This window comes from Ceratotherium simum, chromosome 11, assembly GCF_057802395.1.
Source record: "Ceratotherium simum simum isolate JZ-2026a chromosome 11, ASM5780239v1, whole genome shotgun sequence".
NCBI classification, from domain to species: domain Eukaryota; kingdom Metazoa; phylum Chordata; class Mammalia; order Perissodactyla; family Rhinocerotidae; genus Ceratotherium; species Ceratotherium simum.
In genome coordinates this window covers 55,393,075-55,420,502 of record NC_141910.1, presented here as the reverse complement: position 1 = coordinate 55,420,502, position 27,428 = coordinate 55,393,075, and the positions used below count along the sequence as shown (strand labels likewise).

Below are 27,428 nucleotides of genomic sequence, written 5' to 3'. Positions count from 1 at the left end.
TGATATGCTGACAGGTCAGGCTGTTTTCTTTCCTCCACATCCCCATCCTAATTTAATCATAATTTGGCCATACTGTGGTTACTGTTTAGGATATACCTTTCTCATTAAACACTCCATCCTAGGAATTTTTCCACGTTGTCACCTAGTCTTCAAAATTATGCCAACGAGGTTTGCACTTATTTATTGAAATACATTTCAGCCAGCTGGCTAAGTTTCACTGAGTTCCTTTGTTTATAAACATCATGATGAGAGTGTATCCTGTGCCTATGATGAGTAGACATCTGAAAAATAGTGTTGATGTTGGAAGGCTCCTCTCCATTGTTTTCCCTCCAGATTTTTAATCAGCTTTTCAGTGCATTGATTTTACTGGGCAGTTTTCAGACGCTGACCCCAATTCACCTTCTTTCTCATGGCTGATCTCAAACTTCACCCATCACTGTGATGATGTGACATTATTGATGCTGCCACTACACAGTGGTAGGATGCGTTTTAAATCCAGTTTCCAGGACCAGTGTGGCTAGTGAAGTGCCATTGGGGGTGGAGGGGTCCCCATTTTCATTACTAGTTCCAGGCTTTGGGCTTCCCCCTCCCTCTCTGTGCTGTCAGCCACAGCTGTGGGCCGCTTTTACTCAGGTTGGGCTGGTCCTGACCTTCCTTTCTCTTCTCTTTTGCCACTGCCCAGCTCTGGTCCTTATTTTTCTATGCCCTGGTTCCTGCTCCTTTTCTTGATAATCTTCCTTCTTCCATTCTCTCTAAACTCAAATTCAACTGGCTATGTTACTCTTCATCAGTCTTCCTAATACACTATTATCCTCTCACACGTCCTTTTCTACAAACCCTCGAATAACCTCCCCTCACCTACAGGGTAAAGCCTGAGTCCTTACCTGGGCAGTCAGAGCTTCTCACAGCCTTAGGACCCACAAGACTGCTGCGTGGAACCTCCTCTCCAGCTACTCTCGGCCATTTCTTGCCCCTGAAGAGGCAATTCAGATTCTTGAGTCTTAAAAATATTCATACCTTTTGACTCAATGTCTGGCAATCCATCCTAAGGAAACAATCCAGAAAGTGAAAAAAGCTGTAATGTACCCACACTCATTCCAACATTATTTTTAGTAGCATGAAAGTGTAAACAAATGTCAAATAATATAGAAAAGCTTCAGTAAATTATTATAGATCTTCTTAAAGGAATTTTAAGCCCCATTAAAAATGATAATTATGATAACAATTCAGCAACAGGAAAAATGCTTATGAAATAGGATGAGGGGACCAGAGAGCTCACATTTATGGAGTACCTACTGTGTACCAGCTCGTGCTAGGTACTTTATTCATCTCCCACGGATGGGGAAACCGACAGAGGGCTTGGGTGAACTGTGTGAGGTCACATTGCTCATAGTCCCAGTTTTGCTTAATTCCAAAGCATGTTCTTTCTATGCTATAAGATACAAAACTGTGTGCACCTTACGATACAATTCCCATTTGGAGTCTGCTCCTGCTAGCTACACATCCTTCAAGGCTCTGCCTAAATCCTACCTCCCCTGAGCAATCTTCTTAACCAACCCAGCCTAAGAAGCATGCGCTCTCTTTTGAGCCAACGTGGCTCTTTTGAGCCAGGAGAAGGGTTGGCAACGTGAAACTTGCCGAGAGAAATGTCAGTCCACCCAGGCTGGCTTGTATTTTATTGATTGGTTGTGCCTTTTCTCTCCAACTAGACCGTAAAGCCTCGAAAGCCAGATCTGTGTCTTGCTAATGTTTCGTATCCCCGGGCAGCCATTGGCTCGGTGGGGCCCATAATAGGTGCTCAATATATGTGTTGGCAAACCTTATTTCTCCCTCCAATTGTAGCCAACCTAGTGTGGGGCTGGCTGGTCGCTCAGAGGGGTGGAGGGAGAGGCTCTGGCATGATGCTGGCTCTTGTCTCCCCATGAGCAGATCAGAGTCCATGTCAAGGTCCTCCGCCAGGTACCACCTCCGCTCAAAGGAAAGGTCTTTGCCTTTGTTATATGTGCACTTTTAAAAAACTTCTTATTTTGGGGACTGGCCTGGTGGCGTAGTGGTCAAGTTCAGGCGCTCTGCTTCAGCGGCCCAGGGTTCACAGGTTCGGGTCACAGGTGGGGATCTATGCACTGCTCGTCAAGCCATGTTGTGGGGGCATCCCATATAAAGTAGAGGAAGCTGGGCATGGGTGTTAGCCCAGGGCCAGTCTTCCTCAGCAAAAAAGAGAAGGGTTGGCAACAGATGTTAGCTCAGGGCTAATCTTCCTTTAAAAAAAAAAATTCTTATTTTGAAATACAGATTCATAGGTAGTTACTAAGGGAGGGTAGTTACTATGTACAGGGAGGGCCGTGTACCCTTCACCCAGCCTCCCCCATGTTAACATCTTGCATAGCTATAGTTCAGTATCAATACCAGGAAATTAACATTGGTACAATCTGTAGAGCTGGTTCAGATTTCATTATCAGTGATACATAACTTTTTAAAAAAATGATTCATCTTAGAAATTATCTTTTTCTACTTGAGCACACTGTCTTCATAGCCCTGCCTGATGTTTCCTCTCCCTTCAAATCTTTATACACACCGTCGCTCTGAAGTCAGAGGGCCTCCCTTGCTCTGTTGCTGACTCTATTCCTTGCTCCCTGTGTGATCTTGGGCAAATTAACTAGCCTCTCTGAGCTTTGGTTTTCTCATCTGAAAAGTGAAAACATTAACCTCATGGGATTATTTTAAATTTTGTAAATTGCTTAAGTTAGGCACCTAATATAATAGGCACTCGGAAACGTCGGTGTTTTCCTCCCACCCTCTCACTACATGGAAAGCCCCCTTTTTCTCATGATTTAATGGAATCCTCTTTTAAACAATGTTCAAGGTTAGTCTCCTCTGACACTTTCCTATCCCGTGTCTAGTTATCTCAGCAATCCTGCTCTATGTCTGTGTCACATTTAATTAGTATGATCCTGATTACATATTCCATGTTCCTATTGAATATATTTTCCGTTCTGTTTTTACCTATCCACAACATAAGCTATTTGAGGGCAGAGGTCTCAGTGCTGTAATTTCCACAAGTCAACATATTGGATAAGAGCCTAGGTTTGGTGCCATCTGTAAAATGAGGATAATTGTATCAACCTCATAGACTTTTTGTAAAGATTAAATGAACAAACGCAGATGAAATACTTAGCATCGTGCCTGGCACGGACTAGCTCGAGGCATGGCGGCTACTGCTGCTGGTCATGATGACAGTTTGTTTCTACTCGGAGCTTTGTCCCTGGGCATCGGAGAGGTGATCTGTGTCTACCTGGATTTGGATTTAGATTTCTTAATGGCTTTTTGTGCTTCAGACTCCAAGTCTAAAATAAAACCAAGATTTTATGGGCCATTTCTTGCTCTGAAGTTCCATTTTATTCTACCTGCCTTCTCTCCCTTAAGTTGGGGGAGAGATTTTAATAATAATTCTTATAGTAATACTGATGATGATAATAGCTAATAGTTTTTGAGTGCATATTATATGCCGGGAACAGTCTAAGAACTTCACTTGTGCTGACTTATCTAGTCTTCACAATCCTACGAAGCAGGTTCTGTTATTCCCACTTTGCAGATGAGTAAGCTGAGGCACAGAGAGCTTGATATCTTGCCTAAGTTTGCACAGCTTATGAGAGCTGGAACTGGGGTTGGAAGCCAGGCTGTCTGGCTCTTGAAAATAGTTGGGATAAATTTTTCCTGCTGTGAGTGGTTCCAAGAGACGAGGAATGGAAAACATTCTGTTTATTTTTGTCTATTACTCGCTTGAAGAGGGTGACCAAAGCCCGGGGAAGCTCACTCTTAGTAAAGAATCGAAGCCCTGATGTTTAATCATTTGGACACATTTCCCTCTTTGAACCCCCATCCTGAATTAAGCTGGCAATCAGATTAACCCAGATTGGCCGGAAAGCAGTGAGTGTGTTGGAAGCGCAGGGAGCTCCGAAAGGTCAGGCTCCTGACAGCTACCGGTTTATCTGTGAATTCAGGCACAGTCTGGTCCCAACTGTCTCTCCAGGGAGAATTCAGCTGCTGTTTAATTCCACTTCCAATAAGATCTGCTTGGAAACTCGGACTCTGCCTCCTTCCCCAAGCTCCTTTTCATCAGAACCTCCTCTTGGTCTCTTGAATCCCGAATCTTCCCTGAACAACGGGAGACCGGTCCTTGCCCCTGCAGATGCCCCCTCCACTGCACCGCGAGTCCTGCAGCCACATGGCGCCATCTGACTTCCTTATCACCAATAAAACCAAACCAGGCTCTCCCTGGATGATTCCAGCTTTAATTACCAGGGGCAAATCGCCACATCATTCGGAATAATGAAAAATTAGAAACAACGATGAAAACTGATTAAATCAATGAGGGTCTGGTCAAAAGACGTAATAGTAAGTAGCCATTAAAATGAGGTTCTGAAAAATATTTAGTGAAAAGGCAGATGCTCATAATAGAAGAAGAAGAAAATAGGTTTTAACACTATACTGTATGATCGCAATTTTATGCATATATTTTAAAACTATGCATAAACACGGAAACAAAAACTAGAACAAATAACTAAAATTTTAATAGTTAATCATGAAGAGTGTGATTATAAGTGATGTTTACATTCATTTTTATTTATTCCTATTTTAAAAACTTATACACATGAGCATGGATTCCTTTTAAAATCAGAAATAAGGGAAAAGGGAAGAAGAGAAAAGGGAACCTTTTTGGTTTTCTTAAAATTCTCCCCTTTTGGGGATCTTCTTGAATTCCACGTCTACTCGGACAAGGGAAACAAAAGAAAAAATAAACAAGTGGGACTTCATGCAAGGCAAACAAAACCAGGATCAAAATGAAAAGACAACCCACCAACTGGGAGAAAATATTTGCAAACCATATATCCGACAAGGGGTTAATCTCCATAATATATGAAGAACTCACACATCTGAACAACAAAAAAACAAATAACCCAATCAAAAAATGAGCAGAGGATATGAACAGACATTTTTCCAAGGAAGATACACAGATGGCCAATAGGCACATGAAAAGATGTTCAATATCACTAATCATCAGGGAAATGCAAATCAAAACTACACTAAGATATCACCTTACTCCCTTGAGAATGGCTATAATCACCAAGACAAAAAATAAGAAATGTTGGAGAGGATGTGGAGAAAAGAGAACCCTCATTCACTGCTGGTGGGAATGCAAACTCATGCAGCCTCTGTGGAAAACAGTATGAAGATACCTCAAAAAATTAAAAATAGAAATACCTTATGATCCAGCTATCCCACTTCTGGGTATTTATCCAAAGAGCCTGAAATCAACAATCCAAAGAGGCTTATGCACCCCTATGTTCATTGCAGCATTATTCACTATAGCCAAGACGTGGAAGCAACCCAAGTGTCCATCAACAGATGAATATATAAAGAAGATGTGGTATATATATACAATGGAATACTACTCAGCCGTAAAAAAAGACAAAATCGTCCCATTGGCAACAACATGGATGGACCTGGAGGGTATTATGTTAAGTGACAGAGAAAGACAAACACTGTATGACCTCTCACATATGTGGAATATAAACTAACACACGGACAGAGAGAACAGTTTGGTGGTTACCAGCGGGGAAGGGAGTCGGGGGGTGGGCACAAGGGGTGAAGGGGCACAATTATATGGTGACTGACAAATAATAATGTACAACTGGAATCTCACAATGTCATAAACTATTATGACATCAATAAAAAAAAAAATCTCCCCTTTTGAAGGGGTGTTGATTTTTCCTTTTACGGATTCACCGGTACTTACCAGCTCTCTCTACCCCTTAAGATCCAGCTCAGGTCTTGCCTCTTCCAGGAAGGCTTCCTGGACTCATCGAACTCCCAGAGATTTCTTCAGTTTTGTAGACTCCTTAGTCTCATTGTGACACATCATCAAATTTAAATGTATGTGAGTTTTGTGTCCCCAACTAGAGAGTAAGTTCTTTGATGGCAGAACCTATGTATTTTAAACTTCTTCCTCTTCCCCCCTCCACCCAGCAAGTACCATGCAAACTGCTGAGGTTCAGTTATCATCAACTGGACACAAGGCCTGGTCCTCACAGGAGGCACTTGAGTCTGACACTCCTTTCTCTCTGAACTTTGTTCCGTTTCCTTCAATTCATTTGAGTGGGGTATCTGTGTCATTAGCCCCGGGTTAAATTTTATTGTAAATTGTTTAAAAAGAATTCAGTTTGCTTTGGTAGGGACGATCAAGTCCAGCCCTTGCCTTTACAAGGGGATTGTAAAGCTAAGAAAATAAATATGAACTATTTTGAGGAAAAAGACATTTTTCTTGGTGAATGGGGATAATGGTGTTGATGTTTATAAAAAGGAAACCAAGGGCTAGGAGAGGAGGTGACTTCCCTGGGTCTCACAAAGATCAAAGGCGTCACACATCATGCCAGCTTTCCTCGAGTCCTGCTGGGCTTGGGATACTGTACTAAGGTCAGAAGAAAATGAGACCTGAGGAATTTACAGTTTATCTGGGGGGGAAGAAAATGAGTCACTGAAATAACTTAGCCTGAGCAAGCGGTGTTAGAAGATTGTATAAGATAATATGGTGCAGAGGTTATACAGAAGTTAGCTGCAGAGGGGAAAGTAATGTTTACAGCTGGGGGTGTTATTAATGGAGCATTCCAAGGAGGACTCAACAGGTGCCAGAGTCTGCCAGCTGCCCCCCTCCCCGCAGAGTGATGATTTCAAGGCTCCCAGGTGTGTGGCTCTGACTCTCCTGCCCCTTCACCATCTCCAGCTTCTGCCTGGTCCCTGTTGTCTGAACAGCCTCTCATCCACAGCTGTGGGGCTCTCCATAACTGGATGGCTCCCCCCAGTCTGCTTCTCTTCAGACCTCCTAGCCCTTCTCACAGCTGGACTCTGATGTGGTCTCTGGCTGCTGGACAAGAGCTGTTCTGGGAGGTAGAGCATGAGCGAGAGGCCCACCTACAGCAGAGGAAGGACATAAAGATGGAACAACCCCCCCCTTTACGGGGCATCCGTTGTTGAACACTAGGTTGAAGCGTTGACATTTAATGTCATGGTGAGCCACGCTAACTGCTTGACTGTGAAGCAAACTAAATCAAGCAAAGATTTGCCTCAAAACTACCTATAGAATGAATTGAAGCAAGGAGACTGGCCGAGTGGCATTTAGGGTCATGCATTGCTTAACGGCGGATGGGGATACTTTCTGAGAAATGCATTGTTAGGCAATTTTGTCCTTATACAAACATCACAGAGTGTACTGAAAGGAAACAAAATTTACGACCCCAAAATGTGTCTCTTTGACATGAGGATTATTTTTAAGAAACAAAAGACTTAGAAAGTTTTTCTCGTTTCCTCCCCCTTAACTGCCTAAAAGAATTCAGATAAAAAAACCTGTCTCAGGAAACAAGCTTAACCTTCCCATCGCATGAGCTAGGTAGTAGACAGGGAGGAACCTAGAAAAGCCTGTTTGTTGGGCTCCCCTCTGGGTCCTTCTGTTTCTGTGTGGCCAAAACAAACACTTGTTTTCCAGACATCTGCTTCTTTTCACCTACTTGTGAATTGCCTTCCTTCCCTTTGAAGTCCCTGATTCTCCCCACCCACAATATCTTCTTTTGTCTTTTGGCTGAGGATGGTATGTAAGGTGAGGGCTTTGGCCATTTTGGTGAGTTACTCAGTTTTCCTGGGATTCACTCATGTATACATGTTATTAAACTTTTTTTTTGTTTTTCTCCTGCTAATCTTCTCATGTCAATTTAATTCTTAGACCAGCCAGAAGAACCTAGAAGGGCAGAGGAAAATTTCTTCCTCCCCTACAGTACTTACACAAACCTAAATGGTATAGCCTACTACACACCTAGGCTATATGGTAGTAATCTTATGGGACGACTGTTGTACATGTGGTCCATCGTTGACTGAAGTGTCATTATGCGGCACATGACTGTACAAGGACTGGATATCAGGTGTCAACGAGGTGTCCTAGCATGGTGGCTGTGGCAGAGGAGAGCACACGATGAACCTGAGAAATTGTTGAGGATATGTTTTTGGGAAAGTGATAGGAGAAATAGGGGAGCCTTATGGCAGAAAGGCACATGCTATGTGACCTTGGGCAGGGCGCTAATGTCTCTGATCCTGCTTCTTTATCTGTAAAATGAAAATAATAGTACATACCTTAGTGGGTTGTTATGAGTATTATATGAACTATTTGTAAAGTGGTTGGCCTAGTGCTTAGCACAGAGCGGATGGTAAACCCTGATTTTTTAGATATTAAAGATCAGCATGAAAGAGACTAGGGCAGCAATAAAAGAGAGGAAGCAATCTAAAGGAACTAACATTGTATCTTAGGGGGCCTGGCAGGTGATGCCGGGTTAGTAATGGGGAGTTTGGGAGAAGTGGCTTAGATGTTGAAAAGCGTGATGTGTTTAGTGTTTGAGATTTCTTGTTTGTTTCAGACCACCAGTTGCCCTAGGTAGCAGATAGCTGTGATCAAGGGAACAGATCAGTTGAGGAAATAGGATCAGGCAAGCAGAGCAAAGGAGAAACAGGGCTGCAGTGCGTAGGAGACCTGCGGACAGATGCTGCTGGCAGATGAGGTGAGAGGTCCAGAGTCCACGGAGGCTGCCAGCAGCTGTGAGACCTGCCATCACATGGTGGGCAGGCGGAGAGCTGGGCCAGTGCTTCTCACCATGGCTGTGTGCCAGAATCACAGAAGAACACCTCCACTCCTCCTCAGAGATGCTCCAGGATTCTGATGAGCAGTCAGGACTGCAACCACAGGCCAAGCCAGGAGCCAGCAAGTGGGGCTTGGGGGGCTGGGGTACGGCAGGCAGGGGGTTAGTGTGTGGCAGGGACGGGGCAGAAGGAGCCCTGACCCCAGGCTACCCACCTCCCAAAGCCACTGACCTGCAGGGAGATCCGTCCCAGTGGGCCCGGCTTTGAGAGGCGCCGGAGGTGGCAGCCACAGAAGACAGGCTGGGCGGGATTCAGGAATGGGAGCCAACGGTTCTCCAACAGGCACATTTTCCTGAGGTCCTCCTAGGAGAACTGTCTTGCTAATAGCTGGAGATCTTTTACTAAATGCCTTATTGTCCCCTAGCTGACTTTGAAATTCATGATTGCTTTTCTGCTCACTCACACATTCTTCATTCAACAAATATGTATGACCATTCCCACCCTCCCCCCAAAGCTTAGACCCTGTCCAGGCTCTGGGATACAGGGAGTCAAATAGGCAAAGTTCCTGCTCTCAAGGAACTTACCTTCAAGTGGGGGAGACAGAGTGTAGACACGTATGAAGTGTGTCAGTGGGTAAAAAGTGTGGTGAAGAGGAATAGATCAAGGAGAGAAAATTAAAGGAGAATGGTGGTCAGGGAAGTCCTCCACAGTTAGGTGACATGTGGGAAAACACCCTAGGGAAATGAGCGTGGGAGCCCGGAGGATACTGGGAAGAACATTCCAGATGGGAACTGTTAAGTGCAAGAGCCCTAAGGCAGGGTCATGCAAGGAGGCCTCTGCGGTGGGAGCCGGATGCGCAGTAGAGAGATGGTGGGAGGGGCAGGGGCAGCTCTAACCATTCTTAGAGTTTTAAAGTTGGAAGAAGCCATTTAAATCTTGTCGTTAGGCACTCTGATAATCCCCGACTGACGTGATTTTTCAGTAACCACAGCAGCTTCGTGCTAGTGAAGTTGGCCATATCACGTTTCCCTCTCTTATATAAAAATAGCTGGTAAGACAAGTCCTAGTGACAGAAGAGGATCCTTAATAAATTGACTTTCAGCATCCTGTGGTAGAATCTGCCAGCCATGATCCCTGGAGAGTGGGAGAGGGCCCTGGTGGAGAGTGCTTCTCTCTGAGAAATAAAATGACTCAGAATTAAAAAGGTTCTTTTATAGGCACATGGTTGGGAGTTAAACTCCACCTACTTCTATGTACTAACATTAAGAATAAATACCATCAGAAACAAGGTTAAAGAAATGTGTAAAAATGTATCACCGAATCCCTCGTAACAATGAACTGTTTTCAATTTCTTTTTAATGTTCTCTGTTCTTGGTTATTTTTCCTGGCCTGGTTGTGGCTACTTTGAATTCACCTTCTTCTGGCTGGAAGGTGGTTACCTTGTAATCACCCTGTGGTTACTTAAAAACAAACAAAAAATTAACTTTTTCTCCCCCAAACAAAGCTATTAATTTTGCTTCTTTACCTTATTTTTCTTAAAACTGGGTATGTAAAGTGTTAAACAAACAAACAGAAAACTCCAGAGCCCAACATAGTGGAACAGTTTGCAGACACTTGTGTACTGATGTCCTCATATAAACACCCTGCCCACTCCCCCCTGCAATCTCTCCAAGATTCTACTGTTAGCGATTATTCTATTTGGCTTTAGAGCTTTTTTAAAAAATGCATATACCCCCTGGAAGACTGTTTATCTGATATTAGCATCTCATGAGTTAGATAATCAGACCATTGAGACAGGAGGTTTTGATTTTTAGGGGAATGCTGTTAAGGGCATGTTTCAGGGACCAGTGTGAGCAGCCTAAAGGCCCCAAATGCCTTAGCTTGGAGAGCCTTAGAGAAGGGGCAGAGAAATGAGGAAAAGAAAGGGGAAATGCTCTACAGAAAAGTCGTGGGAGGGGAGAACAGGAAGAGAGTGGCAGAGGGAAAGGACAAGGCAGCCATCTTTGGTGATCTGCCTTATGCTCCTCCTGCCTGTTACCCCTGAGCAGTCAGCTCCTCTCTCACAGCATCGGTGACACGTCCAGGCCCATGGCCCTCAGAGCTCCAGCCCTGGTTTCTCTTGTGAGCCCTTGCCCTCCTCACCGACTACCTGGATGATCTCATCTAGATCCCCACTCCCCGGCCCCGCCTCCTCTGTCTTCTCCACTTCAGTTGAGGGTGTCGTTGGTCTCTGGTCATTGTACTGGAAAGGCGCTTTCCTGACCTTCCTCCGCTTCGTCCCCACAGAGCCACTCAAGTCTTGCTGATTCTGCCCCTTCCTCTCCCGTCTGGGCAACATCACTCAGTTCAGGCATTTGCCCCCAACTGGAAGCGATTCTCTCACATATTACTGACTTAAATCTCTGTGTCCCATCCCATCTTGCATGCCACCTCTGGATTGACCGTTACGGTCACCCACGCTCACGAGGCTCCCAGAGCTCCCTGTTAATTTAAGCAAAACCTAAACACTTCAGCCTGTTGTTCAAAGCTGTCCTCAGTCACCAGAGGACAGCCTGATCTTCCGTGTCTTTCCTTCAAGGGAGTGGGAAAAGAAAGAGGAGGCGGTGGGATGCATTATCCCTTAATCCTCATCGCAGCCCCGTGGGAAGGAACCAGTATCATCTTCATTTTTCATATGAAGAAACTTAGATTTAGGTTAAGTAACTGACTCAAGGTCAAACAGTAAGAAATTGGAAGAGCTGGGCTTTCAACCTGAGACTCTCTGACCCCAGAGCCCAAATTCTTAACCACTGTGCGCTGGTACCTTGCAGACTCAGATGTGGTCCCTGGACCAGGGGCATCAGCATCACCTGGAACCTGGTGGGAATGCAGAGTCCCAGGCCCCAGCCCCGACCTGCTGAAGCAGAATCTGCTTTTCAGTAAGATCCCCAGGTGGCTCCTGTGCACTGTACAGTTTGAGATTGTAGGGGAGGAAAAGGTTTTCCTCTTCTCTCACAGGGTCCCTGGCTGGGTCTGAAAATAAAACTGACAAAGATAGATTAACAGGAATAAAGCATACAAATGTGATTCAAGTTTTACATGTCCATGTGAGCCTTCACAAGAGAATGAAGACCCGAAGAAGTGACCAGAGCGGGAAGCTTTCGTGCCTTTTAGACAAAGAAACAATACATTTGTGAAGACTTGACAAGACAAAGGGGTTTGGGCTAGGGGTGGTCCATGGTGAAGTAGTAACGAGGAAGATAAGGGTTAGGTTAACAAAGTTTGTTTGTAGGTTCCTCTGGTGACTTCTCTGGGCTGATAAGAGTGTCTCCAGTAAAAGGAGAATTTATTTCCTGTCTTTAGGCAGAAAAGAAGGAGCTTTTTCTGCGTTTACTGCTCCTGAATTGCCTTAAGCTCAAAATAATTTTTCTATCAGAGGCATATTTTGGGGTGACATATTCTGGTTTCCTTCAAGATGCACTGCCTAGTGGGCCTCGTATTTCTGTCCATGCCTTAACTTTCCTAGCTCCATGACAGTGCTAACCTACCCTTCCCTGGTGTAGTGGTTAAGAACATTATGACTTCTGGAGGTAGATTTTGGGGGTTCAAATCCTGGTCTGCCACTTATTAGCTGTGTGGTTCTAGGCAGATAACTTAACCTTTTAGTGCCTCAGCTTCCACATCTGTAAAATGGGGATAAAAACAGTCCCTACCCCATGGGGTTGTTGTGAGGAGTAAACCAGTTGATGCTTGTAAAGTATTTTAGTACATGCCCGGCACACAAGGAATAAAGCACCACTGTCCCTTTCACCTCTGTCAATCCCACCCGCGTCCTCTTGTCCCTTCTCTCCTGGGAAACCTTCCTCTGACCATCAGAGCTCAAGGTCACTTCTCCCTTTCTAGATTCTATGGCAAACGGTCTGGGACTTCAGTCATAGAGTTGTATCTTAGGGAAAATCTTCTCTTATTGTTTTGATGAGGAAACTGAGTCTCAAAGATCACATGGCAGAACCAGGACTTGAACCCAGGACTTTCTAAACTCTAAAATTAGCAGTTTCCAATGTATTACATTTACAGTGTTATATACCTTTCTATTCCCCACATGGTGCAATACATATGCCTTGAAAAAAGAATATTAACGATTTCATTGTAGTGATATTTATAATAGTGAAAAATAAGGATATGAGGGTTTGAACAAACTTAAATAGATTTCTTTACCTTATGACTTTTCAAAGGCTTTAATATGCTAATGAATGGTGAATCTGAAATGGGGGGACTTGGTATGCATGGTTTCATGTATCTACTGTCCTTAGACCCTTTTCCTGAGGAACGCTTGTTAGCGTCACGCAACTAGTGCTTCACGGACCACAGGAACACAGTTTGGGGAACGCGGCTCTGCGCTCCTGGGCCTCCACCCTCTTAGCTCATGTACTTTTCGGTCCCTTAAGGTTCACCTTCGCTCCGGCCACCACACTACAACTGCTCTCCTCTCGGCCTTCCAATGGCCGGTCCGTGGGTTCTCTCTAGCCATCTTCTTGCTTCATCTCTCGACAGCATTTGACTCGGGTCTATTGTGTTAGCTCGTGGCGTGTCACATTTGCATTGGGGTTTGTGGAGTTGCTGCTGAGGCAGGAAGGTTTGGGGACACTGGCTGTGGGAAGGTGGCCAGGCAGTGACTGGAGGTTGAGGTCAAGTTATCATTTGAGACCCACACACCAGTGAAGTTTGATCTTCTAGAGGAATGTTCTGAGATTCTCACTTCTTAGGCCTTTGACCGTCCATTAGATTTGGTCGCTGTTGCTGAGCAAGAGGTCAGTGGGGAAAGCGCCACCAAGATGTGCCAGCCAGCATTGACCAGCTGGCAGAAGGGCTCGGCCACTCTGAGCCTGGGGAATGCAGAAGGGAGGACAGCTGGCGGCTGACCTTCTCTGGGTGCTCGCAGGCCCGGCCCTGCTTTCCTTGCTTTGCAGCTGTCACCCCGCCTGGGCCTCACGACAGGCCTGTGCCGTAAGCCCTCTCCCAGTTTTACAGCTGGGGCACTCGCCACAGAGAATATCATGACTTACTCAAAGTCACACATCCGGGAAGCGGCAGTGCTGGGGTTTGACTCGAAAACCCATGCTGTTGACTACTCGGCCTCACCGGCCCCTGCCCTCAGAGGGTCTGAGGAGGTTGGAAAGAAAGAACAGACTAGAAGGAAGCGTCGGGGCGTAAGTCAGGATGCACCCCCGAAAGCAGTGGCAGCTCTGCTGATAAGGGGGTCCCTGCTCTTATCTCTTGTTCTTTTGGCCTTCTTACCTCTCCCCCATGGGTGGGAGAATGCCGTGGGGCCTCGAAGGTGCCGGGTTCCCACAGGGCCCCTAGCCAGTGCCTCCTAGAGGCCTCTGTGCTGGGACAGGGGCCTTCCCAGAGGGGCCATGAACTAGAGAAGGAGACGCTGAGGCACAGGAGCGGCGTGAGGAGCGCCATTTCCGGAATGCAGGGGAGCAGGAGGCCAGCAGGCTGCCTGGTTTCCATCTAGGAAGACACCGAGCTGGCGTCCCCAGACCAGGGCGTGACCAGGCCTGCCGCCTCTGGGAAGCCGTTCCTGGGCCCACTGACAGCACCAGGAGCTCCACAGCCCCCTTCTGCCCCTTCAGGCAGCTCTCTCCCCTGAGGACCAAAATGGGCTTGTGCCTTCCAACAAGTCTGGGTTTCTAACAACCGTGAGCTTGGCCTCTGTCCAGTGCAGGCCCCAGTTCGTGGGCCCTTCAAAAAGACTTGAGGAAGGAACTGTCACTGGGGTTTTTTAGTCCTAATTTCTCCTTCCTTGTCTCTGTTTCCTCACTCCCTTAAAACACAAGGGGCCAGTGTTCCTGTTTTAGGGATAGTGACGGAGGAGGCTGCTGGGAGAGCGTAGGGCACATCCTACTGTCCCATCGCAAGAGATAACCCTGGATGCCAGTCAGCCTGAGCCCTAACTCCTTCTCCTGGGCAGGGGCAGGGAGGAGATGAGAGATGCCAGGCCAGCCCAGCCAGGCTGAACCTGGAGAACCTGGGTTTGCAGCCCTCCCCGTGCATGGCGGGTGGGAGGCTGGGAGGGTGCACGGTTACCCCTGTGGTGGAGGCAAGGGGGGTCACAAATCAGCTGTCTGATATCCTGCCTCCAGGGTGCCCCTTGGCTTCCCCAAGAACACACCCATTCTCTCTTACCCGAGTCACCCCTGGAGCCCGAATCGCTGCTCCTTCCTCCTCCTGGTGCTGGCGCCCCACACCCTCCCAATCACAACTCCCCAGAGCCGCTTTTCTCACCTTGTGTAAAGCTCTTTGTGTGATTAAAGTAATTCCCACTAAAGCAATTCATTCTTTTCTGAATGACCCATAGGCTTGATCCTTCCAGAGCGCATTTGCGTTTCAAGTAGAGCGTTTGTACAAGCCAATTAAGCGTTAATTGGTAGAATGAGGGGTAGTTATTTTTGGGGGGGTGGACTTTCCCAGGCCCTTCCCTGGGGTCATCTACACTCCTCCATGAGCGAGTGAGTGCCCACTTCCCCCACCAGGCAGTGGGGGTGCAGCTGGGGTGTGGAAGGGGCGATCCCTGTGTCGGGAGGAAGGGTGAAGATGAGCAATGGTTACCAGAAGTCTCGATTTCCTTCATCAATTGATGGTGGGACCTAAAATTGTCAACTTTTTATTTTCCAAAGGTTTGCTTTATTGATTTCCTTAACAGCATCGTTTCACAGCACCAAAAGGCAAAGGAGGTCATCTCAGACCGTCTTCTAAGTGGAATAGATTCAGCTTTCTAAAAACGTACCACGTTGTTCTTAGTTTTTTGTTTTGCCAGATTGGTGAAAACCTCATGGAGTGAGGGGGCTGGCATTGAGGACCACGGACTGGGTGGCCACTGAAGACCTGCCCCAAACACCACAGTTTTCAAACACCACAGTCATGCTGTATTAAAGATGCATTTTCAAATGTTAGTAGTTAATGGTGATGTTAATTTATCATAATTTCACATAAGGTTCTATAATGGGAATGGCCTCAGGAGAGAGGATGGTGGAGGAGACTGAGGAGCAGAGAATAAAACAAATGGGGAGCAAATGAGAGGATGAGGCAGGAAGAGTAACTGCTCCTCCAAGCTGTATCCATCTTCCAGGACCCTGGGGAAGATTCTGGGGCTGCAGGAGGCAGTTTTATAGTCCTGTCCTAGAGAGAACGTGAGAGTCAGAGTGTGTGTGCGTGTGCGTGTGTGTGCACACAACAGTGGAATATGTGGGGGCAGCACCTGACCTTTATGTGAGCTCCCCCCACAAAGCTTCACCCCTCAAAGTGCTCCTCCATGGTCTGGCTTCATGGACAAGTGCTGTCTGCTGGCATCACCCTTGTGATGCCGCTGTGCCTGATCCCCAAGCAAAAGACACAAAGTGAGAAAGGAAAATGTTTCAGAATGTGGGGAAGCAGTGGGAGACACCAGCCCCAGGGAAGGACGAGGCCCTGGCACTCTAAGGGATGAATCTTTCTGTTTCAAGCCTGGGTTTGGTTCCTTCCAAGCTGCCCTGGCCTGGTTCCCAGGTCTCCTCAGCCTAACCGGGAGGCTATGCTCACGGGTGTTTCTTGTTGCCGTTCCAGGTGTGTGTGGCTGCTGTGGCGCCCTACGCCCCAGGTACAAAAGGCTGGTTGACAACATCTTCCCTGAGGATCCCGAGGTGGGTCACATCTCCACTGGCATCCTGCCTCTCACCATCTCCAGGGCTCCGAGGGCTGCTGCGAGGGACAGCAGCCCTCCCGGGGCCCCTTGCCGCTGGGCCTGCTCAGACAAATGGAAACTGTGGCCACAGTCCCGGTCAGTGGTGAGAAGCTGTCGGCCTGAAGGCTGAGGAGACTTGGATCTCTCTGAAGTCAGCATCTACGGAGGGCTCTGGAAGCCGTGTTTTGGCCATTTCTGTACAACTGGAATCTTTCTCACTCATGTCTGTCTGGGTGATAGTTCCTTGAGCTGCTAACTCTCTTGATGGTACTATTTCCCTGCTGTTTGGCGTGAGCACTTCCCTTCTTGGATTTTGGCTCAGGAGCCCATGTCTCCTCCACAGCTCCCTCTGGTATCCGTCAGGTGTCTGGGTGTGCGCACACAGGAGGCCTGGCTTCTTGGCTTCCAAGCCACCATGCCACCATCAGGCAGCATTACAGGTTGTGTGGTTTCAGAAATGTCAGGATCTGATGCACTTGACTTACTTTCTGGGAATCAAGGACCTCTTCTTGATGGGCAGTGGGAGGGTCACATTGGCAGCATCCTCTGGAAAATTCTCTAAGTGCTGCAGAGGTGACTTCTTCCTGTTCATGTCTCAGTGCTGGATATCCAGCACACTTTAATTCTGAGTCACTTTCAATGAAGTCTTGCCATTCATTCATACTCACACGTGTACATATGTATGTATATACACACATACACATATATACATCCATGTATATATACACGTACATATGTATACCCACATATACATACATACATTTATATCACTTACTATTCTTATTTATAGCTAGATATAACTTTGGGTTAAGTTGTGAGTTTCTGGAGGGCAGGAACTATGTTTTAATCATCTCTGTATCCCTGAAACCCGCATGTTGTCTGTCATGTACATAATGGCACTCTGCTAAATGTCAATTAAATTGAATTATTATTTACCTTTAGACTTGAACTCTTCTAGCCACAAGTATGGCTACAGTGAGCATGAACAGTCTGTCTTTTATAGGATGGCCTGGTGAAGACCAACATGGAGAAGCTGACCTTCTATGCCCTCTCAGCTCCAGAAAAGCTAGATCGTATTGGCGCCTACCTGTCCGAAAGGCTCATCCGTGACGTGGGTCGGCATCGGTATGGGTAAGTAGTATGGGAAAGTGAGAAAGATATTTTCAGAAACTATATTATATTTTTAGGGCAAAACATAGGGTCCTTTTGTGAAAATGAAAGTAGACTGGATTATTGAACAGACTGAGAAATGGGGACGGGGACCTGGGGTGGGTTCCATGTGGTCTTCCAAAGGCAGGGTAAAATTTGATGGTATTGCCATGATTTGGGAAGATGGGAGTGTTGGCTTCCTAGGAGCACCTTTTTTAGCATCCATTTTCCCCTGTGTCTCTATCCAGAAGCCCTCACACACAGTCTGGGGCCTTGAAAAGTTAGTCTAGCCCAGAATGTGCCATTATTCTCATCAAACCACTCACACCTCATTCAGCTTACTGTCTTAAGAAGCAAGGAGGAACCATCTACATTCTAATGAGAAGGCAAGGTTAGGGGTAATTTGTCCATTAAAAATACACTTAAGTGAAATATTTATCAATCTTCTGAGAGAGAAGGACTTGCTATGTTTAGAAGAGAAAAGAAATCTTAAAGAAAATGACTGATCAACAGATTTAACTGTTTAAAAATTTAAACATTTTGATGTCAAAAAAGAAACCATCAACATTTAAAAGACAAACAACAAAAAGAAGTGTTTAAAAAAAATAAGAGAAAGGATTCAAACTATATAATAGTGGCATGTGACAAATGGTGGGGGTGGCATGGGGAAATTGAGACACTGAACGATTTGAGGCAAGGGCCCCAAGTAACCAACTTATAGAAGAGAAGGTAGAATTGGTTATAAACATGGGATAATATTCAACAAACTTGTAATTGAAGACGTGGATTGAAATACTAAGATCCATTATCACTTATCAAGTTGATAAAAAAGTAAATGTAATTTCCAATATTAACCAAGGGATAGCAAAATGAGAGGCATCTTCATACTTTTCCAGAATGAGTGCAAATTGGTTGAACCTTTCTAGAAAGTAATTTTGAAATATATATCAAAAGCTTCAAAAACACTTATGCTTTTCATCCAGTAATTCCATTTCTATTCGTCTATCTCAAAGAATCAATCTTAAATATAATCTAGCTTTACACACAGAGATTTTCAATATGGTGCTTTTTATGATAATGAAAAGGTAAATAAGTTAAATGTCCAACAAGAGAATAGTTTAGTAAATTAGGGTGTTTATCACTTGGTAAAATATTATCTAGTCAATAAAAATGGTATATATAAACATGCTTTTCATGTAATATGGAAAATGAATAAATGAAAAATAGAATACACAATTATGTACACAGTGTTTATAATCAAGTTAAAAATGAAGAAAAAATATCAAAGCCTAGAAAATATGGTAAAAACAAATATGCCAAAATATTAAGAGTACTCATTTTGTGAGCAGTGTGGCTGGGGGTTTTGGTTTTGTTTTGTTTTCTATCTACCTTTTTTGTGTGTTTCCTAAATATTCTCTAGTGAGCTTGTGTTATCTCCACAATGAAAAAAGTGAACTGCGAGACAGACTATGTTTGCTGCCCGACCCACACACCACAGTTCGGAGCGCGACTGGGTGTAAAGAGACCTCTGAGACGTCCCTGGTGGCACTGCTGGTGGGGTGCAGGGTGGGGTGGATTTAGGGCGGTGGTTCCTAAGTCCTGTTAGTTCTGTTTTCCACGAGCCTTTTATATCCATCCTCTAGTTTCCTCTGCTCCTATTTCCTCCTGGTACAGACTCCAGATGATGGCAGAAGCCTTGGAAATTGTCTCCCTGCGTCCCATCTTTCCTGTTCTGGTCCTTCCAGAGTAATACTGTTAGCTATCATCTTCAAAGCACAGACCTGAAGCTACATTTTCCTGGCTCCTTTAGAATACAATCCAAGCTCCTCAGTGTGACTTCTGGGGTCTTCCACAACCTGCCCCTAACTCGCCATTCCACCCAGCCATGCCTGCCACACCTGCCATGTGTACTCAAGACCCACTTGAGACGGACTGGCTGGCATTCCTCCCTGGTTCCCTGGGCCTCCCATCTCCGGGCCTTTGTGGTGCTCTCTCCCCTTCACCCCCTTCATGGGCCCCTACCACAGCCTATCAGCCCTACCACCCTCCAAGGCCCCTTCATCCTGGTGAGGAAGATGGAGTGAGAGCTAGAGTGAAAAGGTTTGCATTGTGCTGATAGGATGTAGAGGTCCACACCTCTACAGGACCCACGTGCAAATCTTAAGTCAAGCTATCCCTGGTATAAAAGCGGGACCAAAAACAATACATTTCTAGGAAGATTTTATATAATAAAATTAGGTTACACGCTCAATAAAAAGGGCATGAATATACTGTACATGCTGATTAAGTAAATCGCCTTGACATATTATAAAGCAGGCTCAAGCGAGTAAAAATGACTCTGTCCTAGATTGAGCCTAAAACCAATATGCGAACAATAACATTAAACATTTAATACTAATTTTGCCTGCCCTCTCTGCAGTGATGGTTCTCTCAGTAAAAATGTCCTGGAGCCAGCAGAGCCACTTAGAATCATTCCACTGCCCTTAGAACTGCAATTCAAAATTGGTATTGTTCTGTTGAAAATAGCCATTGGAGCATCTAGGTATTTAAAGCCTTGAAGGCCTCACTGGGGGATCTAATCATAAACATTTGGAAAAGAAAAATCTGTTAGATCTGATCCCCTGTTCTCTCTCCTTGCCCTCCCTATCTTTCCCTACCTAGTGCCACAGTTGTCATGATCTTCTTCATCACTGATGACAGCTTTGGAAGAGCAAATTATGCACACACAGCCTGAGGGGCTGTGTCTCCCCATCATCGTGCAGGTGTCTGTATTTATGGTTTGACCATATGGACGTGAACTTTGGGTGATGGACCCAGTGGCAGAACCACCCTCTTCTGCCCCACTGCCCCTGCAGTATCACCCCATTCCAGTTGTGTATGAACTCTGTGTTTATATGTGTTCAGCATCAGGGGTGATAACCAAATGTGGGCAGAGAGAGGATATGGTGTGAATTTCAAGGTATTGTTCGTCGGTGTGGACTGTCATGGGCGGTGATATACAGAGCAGCAAAAAATGAGAATTTCCTGTATTTTTCTCTTTCTTCTTTGTACATTTCCCTTCCAGTTGAGCTCAACTGCTAGAACACCCCTAGAAACTGGAGAGCAGGGAGGTAACAGCAGAGCTGGGTGAGGCTCAGTGTCAGTTGACAATGACCACATGTAGGATGCTGTATTAGATGCTGTCAGGTTCCCCAGTGCCCGGAGCCCTGGAGGATAGAGACACTCATGCCAAAGAGGGATGGGCTACTCTCTGGAGAACCTCCAGAGCTGACTCGGTGGGAGTCTTAGGAGGTCCTTCCCCAGAAGAACCCTGAACCTGGTTGGAGGACGGAGCTGACCCTTCAGATAGAGATATCACAGGTTCCTACTAGATGAGGATGTTCATCCTTCGCTCCCTCGGCTGGGGTCATGCCCTACTTTTGGGGTCCTAAAACCCAGGAGGTTCTGTCCAGGAGTGGGGATGACCAGATGTATTCAAAATGCCCAGAGTAAGAGGTTCTTTGTCAAGGCCGCTGCTCTTGTAGTGATTCCTGGGCAATGACTGGCCCTGCTAAAGCTGCCCCCTCTCTCCTGCCTGCTGGTCGTCATCTCTGACCCTGGATCTCCCTTTCCTCTCCAAGTCTGGTTACCACAATTGTGTGCCCGCTCCTCCTTTCCTGGAGGCTCAGCGCCTCCCTGGCTCCTAGGCCACTCCTGACTGAGCACAAGGTGTTCAGGCAGAACCAGCTGCTATTCTGGAATTCAGCACAAGATACTTCTTGCCTCACTCCTGAGCACCAGTTCCCCTGTGTATTTTCCTCAGTTGTTGTAGCTCACCTTCGCCTTGGCCCCTCACTCGGAGTTCCTGTTGTTATAACTTGCCAAGCGTCCTCTCCTGGCCTCGGTTGCTGCCCATGGACCACAGTCCATCCCAGATTCCTTAGGTCATGCCCTCCTCACCTGCTAGGAAGCCCAACTAGTACATCCGGCACCCTTGCTTGTCACCTGCTGCTGTTGTCTGTAACCCGCTCTTGCCTTCTCTCTTGTGCCCCTGCAGTGGGCTGCTCCTCACCAGCTCCTTCCTACCCCCTCCTGCTCCAAGTACTCAGGTCAGTTCAATTTCCCAGACCTGTTACCGCTTTGGACTCCTTCCAGGACACCAAGCCCAGATCAGATCTCTGCTGAGGCCAACCTGTCTGGCCCTAGTCCTGTTGAGTGGACTTCACCTGAGAAGCCCATGCTCCATTCCTGTTGAGAGTGTAGGCCTAACAGATAGGATGTACCCAGCAAGGTTATGGTAAGATAGGACCAATGCAGTGAGCACTGGACTAGGAGGGTCCAAGGTCCCATTGACTTCTGGTCTTCTGAGATACTTTGAAAAGTTCAAGTTCATAATTACAATCCTTCCATCATTAGTACTGGGATCAAAGATGGGGAATGAGGAGAGTGTATTCAAAGAACGAGGCCTTAAACTTCTTTAGTTTTCAGTTTCACTTCTACTATAATTTTCACTTTCCATCAAAATTTCCACTCCTGGTCAGTAACCAATATTTTTTATTTATTTATTTTTTTGCTTTGCTAGCAAAGGATAGTTTTTCCTTATCAGGATTTTCCAGGAATTTTTTTACAGGAAAAGGAAAAGAAGCAATCTAAACTCTGGGGTTTGGAAGGCGTTCTGGTTTCTTCTCTTGCCCAACCCCACCCTACCTCTTCCTTTCCCTCATTTACACTCTGTGAAATAATGGTGAAATCCTCCATATAGAAGGGTGCTGGGATCGTTCATACGAGAGAGGATTCCACACTGCCTGCCCCTATTTCCCAACCACTGTGTTCAGTTGCCAGAATGTGTCCGGGTTTCTCTGCAGGGAAAGCCTGTCCTCTTTGGAAGAGCCCCAACCCAGGCTGCTTCCCCAACCTGCAGAATTCAGTCTGCTCTACTGGCCCACACAGCGGACCTCGAACATGCTGGGCCTGGGTCTGCAAGGCACAGCAGCTTTCCTGGACTGTGACTCTGACGGCCTCTGAAGGGTGGTATCCAGCCAGGAATGGGCAGCCTCCCCGGAGCAGGAGGAACAGTGGCTCCGGTTCACGGAAGGAGCTCAAAGACTCAGTGCTGCCTTTGTATTTAAAAGACATGTATAGATAAAAGCGTGATCTGATCCATTTGTGAATGTGCCCAGAGATGACTATTTAATAATATTTAATAATATTAAGTAATTTAATAATAGTTGACTCAGTTCATGTAGATAAAAGAAATAAACATTTTACAAGAGTGGAAAGGAAAATTTCAGAGTAGAGAGGCTGTTTTCTTGTGGTTGCTTGGTATAGAAGTTAGCATCAGGGTACCTGAGAAATGATATCTGATGTCTTTAAAAAAAAAAAAAAAGAACATTTAGAAGACACACGACTGCTGTTACTTCATATGGTTGGATTTGCAAAGCTGGCTCTTGTGCGAGGCAGTTTGGACACACAACGTCTGAAGTTGGGTCGCTGCCACAAGGAGTATTGTGGAGCCTTGTGTAGTGGCCTTGTGGTTTCTCCAGATATCATCCTCTAGTCATGCTTCTGTGCTTCCTTTTTATTTACCAAACTTTATTTTAAAAAAGGAGACAAAGCTAGCTAATCAAGAATTTTAAAATCTGCCTCACACTCAAATATGGGTATGATTTGGACTGAGACTTCAAGAACAAATCTTTTAATTCATCCTTTATTGTCTGTACGGCATATGCACCTGGCTTTCGAGCGTCAGGCAGCTTTAACACTTTGAAAGCCCATGGTGACAGCTTTACTGCAATCTTGAAGAGAGGTCATTTGCTACTTGGTTTTGAGTTAGAGGTATTAACCTGATTCCTTAGCATCTTATTAGGTTGGGGAATTCTCCTCTTAGTTTGCCTTCCCTGCATTTTCTTTGTATCGGGAAGTACTGTCCTTTTCTGCGTGGCTTGTCTTCACAAGTAGAAGGATGACACCCTCTGTCGGGCGCACAGCCCTCACTCCAAGTCCACGAAGTCTGGCGATGATCTCCGCTCTAGCAGGAGAGAAGCATTTTCACCTCTTCTCTTTCCTCTGAGGTCAGTCACTTGATTTGCTTTGGATTGCTCAGGATTCGCTTTTATTTGTACCATCAGGTTTCCAAAGCTCTCCTAAGCCTGATTATTAGGTACCCATGTTATTTAGGGTACAAAGAGACTCACAAACACGGCGGCTCCAGCAACGTGGAAGTGGTTTTTCTCTCTCTCGTGTAATAGTCCAGAGTGGGTCTGTGGACTCTGCGCCATGAGGTCATCCAGGGACTTGTATCTCTGGATCCCCAGTTGTTGCCACCTCTCAGCCAGCAGGAAGAGGAAGGAGAGCACGTGGAGGGCAATCCTGTCTTTTAAGCAGGTGATGCTGACATTGATCATCTCACTTCCCCTCATTTTAACGGCAGCATTTTCATCGTATGGTTTCACCGAGCGGCAAGAGAGGCTGGGAAATGTTCCTAGTGAGCAGCCACAAGCTCAGCTAAAATTCTAAATTACCTGGGAAAAGAGATTCCAGGGGAGACATCAAGCCTTCTGCTCTAAGAGCCTAACTTTTTAAAGAAAATTATAAAGATTTTAACTAGAATAATTTTGGACAAATTTGCAGCAGCTTCCTCATTAGAAGTTAAATGATAACCTTTTTCTAGGAATGTCTGCTTTGTTTTCTTTAGAATGCGAATGCTTTGGAAGTGGAGGATGTACCTTTCATGATGTATGCCTTACCTGACCATATGCTCGTTGTCACTATCATGAAACAAATGTTGGGTTTGAGCTTAGATGTGCATTCCTAATTCTCAGTAGGAATTTGATTCGTGGCATTTTTCTTGGGACTAAAGAGAGGCATTAAAGAAGACAACGACCACCAGGATAATTGGGGGTCGTCCTGTGAAGGCTAGTTTGGAAAGGATTGGGTATATTTAGCACAGAGAAGAGCAAGAAAAATGAGATTGTTGTTTTCAAGTGGTTGAAGGGCAGGCAGGAAGAAGGTTTAGTCCTTTTTTTTGTTGCTCCTAAAAGTAGAATTGTGAATAAAGGATAGTTATTAGGGTTTAGCTTGAAATATAGAGAAGTTTTTATTTAGTTGTCAAAAAATGGGATGGGCTGACTTAACTAGTAAGCTATTAACCATTGGATGGTGTTTCTGAAGGTATTCACTCAGGTTTTAGACTTTAGAAGAATTAAGTAGTTAGGGACATAGAGTTGACATGGAACACCTTCTTCATAAGGAGAAAAATAATTTTATCCTGTGTCTATCTTATCCTTTGTGAGGTACAAATGCTCCCTAGGTAGGGTAAGTGCCACCCAAAAATGGTAATATCATCAATCAGATTATTTGGTGATCAGAGAACTTCTGAGGTCTTCAAATACAAAACTTGCAAGTTTTTATTCCTTAACCTTTGCAGATGGCTAGTCCTCAGGAGCATCTCAGATTCTTTATAAACTTTCTTCCTAAAGTTCTTCACTTCCTCCCCTCTAGAGCCATCACTCTCCTTCTTTGGAACCCTCGTGAGATGTCATGCATGATTTTCTTGTAGCATTTCTTATTTTCCCTTTAGAGGAGATATCTGTGTATTTATCTTGTCCATCAGACTCTGGGTTCCTTAAATTGAAGGACTTCTTCATCCTTACACCCCCTGCACTGACTAGGACAGAGCTTTTCCTCAGCGGGTGCTCACAAACACTTCTTAACTTGGATTGAGTACGTCTCTGATCTCCTTGGGTTTGGGTTAAGAATTTGCTCTGCTGGGCATCAATCCTTTCTGCTTGTATTTACTCATGAAATGGTACACCTTCTCTGTCCTCCTGTTCTTCATCTGTAAAATGAGAGTCTAGATGAGTTGGTCTCTAGGCTACCTTCCAGCTCTGATTCCTTCTGATTCTCAGTGCTGGGCTAGAGTGGGCACTTGTTGGAACAGCTATCCAGACACTGGCAACCTGTGGAAGAGCCTCATTACCCTGATGCTGCCCAGTTGGTCACTGCACTGCCGTCTAGATTGCCCCAGTCATGCAGTGAGGGTGGAATGAGCATGAGGCTCAGTGACGACAATGGCGTTGCTTTCCCCAGGTACGTGTGCATTGCCATGGAGGCGCTGGACCAGCTGCTCATGGCCTGCCACTGCCAGAGCATCAACCTCTTTGTGGAGAGTTTCCTCAAGATGGTGGCCAAGCTGCTGGAGTCAGAGAAGCCCAACCTGCAGATCCTCGGTACCAACTCGGTAAGGAGCAGCCCAAGGGGTTCTGGAGATGGGAGTGGGGATGAGAGGGGGTGGAACGTCTGGGTCAGTGTTGTTATGATCCATTCCTATTTGGTTTCTGACCCTAAGTTCAACTCACCACTTGTTTTAGTGTCTTCCTTTGTGTGAATAAAGGGGTATTTAGTTTTTTTTTAATTTACATAAATATATAACAAATAGAATAAATTTTAAAAATGAAATTCACTATATTAAAGCTTATGACTCAGTGGTTTTAGTATATTCACAAGGTTGTGCAACCATTACCACTATCCAACGTATTTATCTTTAGACTGATGATCTTCAAACCTTTTTTAGTTATAGATGTTCTCCCTTAAATGATTTTAAGTGGGGCCCTAATAGATATAAAAATGGATGGAAAGAGAGGCATTCCTTTGAGGGCAGGGAGTGCCCAGCGCCCTCATAGCTTGGCCCTTGTCTGTGTGGCGCATACTTTGAAAGCTGCCCAGGTTATGCTTCCTTTAAAGATAGAGTAAACTGATGTCCACAGGACAGAGGCATCAGATAAGTGGAAAGATCATAGGGAGGCAGGAAATAGGGCTTCTGGCTTAGTTCTGCCCTTTGCTAGCTGGGTAACCTCGAGCGGGTTATTTTTTATGGGCCTGTCTCTTCCTTGATACCATGAGCAGATTGAACTTGGTCCAAGCTCTGTAATACTGGTCTCAGTACAAGTGGCTACTGTCATGAGAGGTTATGGTTTGGGGAGAGAAGAGCTATCAGATGTGTCAAGAATTCCCAGCTTCATATGGATCTGTATATACTTGAATGTCCTGGTTGCTTTCTTCAATTTCTGTCTTCAATTTCTCTCTCCTAATCTCCCCTTCAGAATCTACTTTCAGCTCTGGGTCTTCAAGCAGCTTGGTGTTAAAAGCCCTGATATGCAACTATTTTACAGATCTCACAAAAGAAAAGTTTAAGGTTTGCCCCCTTGCCATTCCCAGTCTGACTTTTCTGAATTTTTATCGCACAGGTCACAACTGCTCTCCTGTTCTATGTAAGTTGATTTAATTGGAAGATAATCTTTCAACTTTACTGCAAGGACCAAAAGCAACAACATATTCCCTTCTCTCTCTTCTCTCTGTGAGCCAGCTGCCTTTGACGAATTACATATACAGTAGCTGAGGGTAAACTCTTTTGTCAGGTTGCCCTGGCAACAGCTTCAGATACTGTTTCACTTGTCCTGTTTAAGATAACTGTAGTCTAGAAGAGAACATCTGAATGGAAAATAAACCAGTCGTCGTGCATCCAGAGGGCGTCTCCTGTGGGGGACAGAGAAGCAGGTGGCCATCAGCTCTTGCTTTCCCCACAGCAAATCCTGGCCCAGGGTAAGCGTTTCGTTAGCTACAGCCTTGAAAATTCAGAGCCCTGCAAATTCCTGGTTTCCCCATAACTGAATTATTGCAGCAGCAAGAGAGCGAGTCCACTAATGATTACTGCACTGCAGACAGTGAAGATTCTATAAGGACAGGCGACTATAAGGAAGTTCAGTCAAATAATTGCCGTAGATTCCAAGTCCAGCTTGAGAGACAGCCTTTGCTAGTGCTGTCTCTCCTCGAGATGCCCTTTCCAGCTCTAAGCCTGGGACCTGCCTCGAGCTTCCCAGGAAGAGCATTCTTTTGCTCCTCATCATTTTAGAACCGC

The 27,428-nt window shown here is 45.5% G+C and overlaps 1 protein-coding gene across 7 annotated transcripts in view; it reads left to right on the top strand.

Annotated features, from left to right (window-relative positions):
• The window catches only part of EFR3B (EFR3 homolog B), an 87,535-nt gene that overhangs the window by 20,782 nt on the left and 39,325 nt on the right, over positions 1–27,428 (top strand). For 4 of the 7 annotated variants that reach the window (XM_087437061.1, XM_087437060.1, XM_087437057.1 and 1 more), the window contains exons 2-5: positions 16,267–16,343; positions 17,388–17,515; positions 25,601–25,751; positions 26,758–26,781. In XM_087437061.1, the coding sequence (XP_087293187.1) occupies positions 16,267–16,343; positions 17,388–17,515; positions 25,601–25,751; positions 26,758–26,781 (380 nt within the window). Of the gene's footprint in view, positions 1–15,460; positions 15,614–16,266; positions 16,344–17,387; positions 17,516–25,600; positions 25,752–26,757; positions 26,782–27,428 lie in introns of those variants that run through there. The other 3 variants (XM_087437059.1, XM_004418272.3, XM_087437062.1) reach the window with 2 other exon arrangements.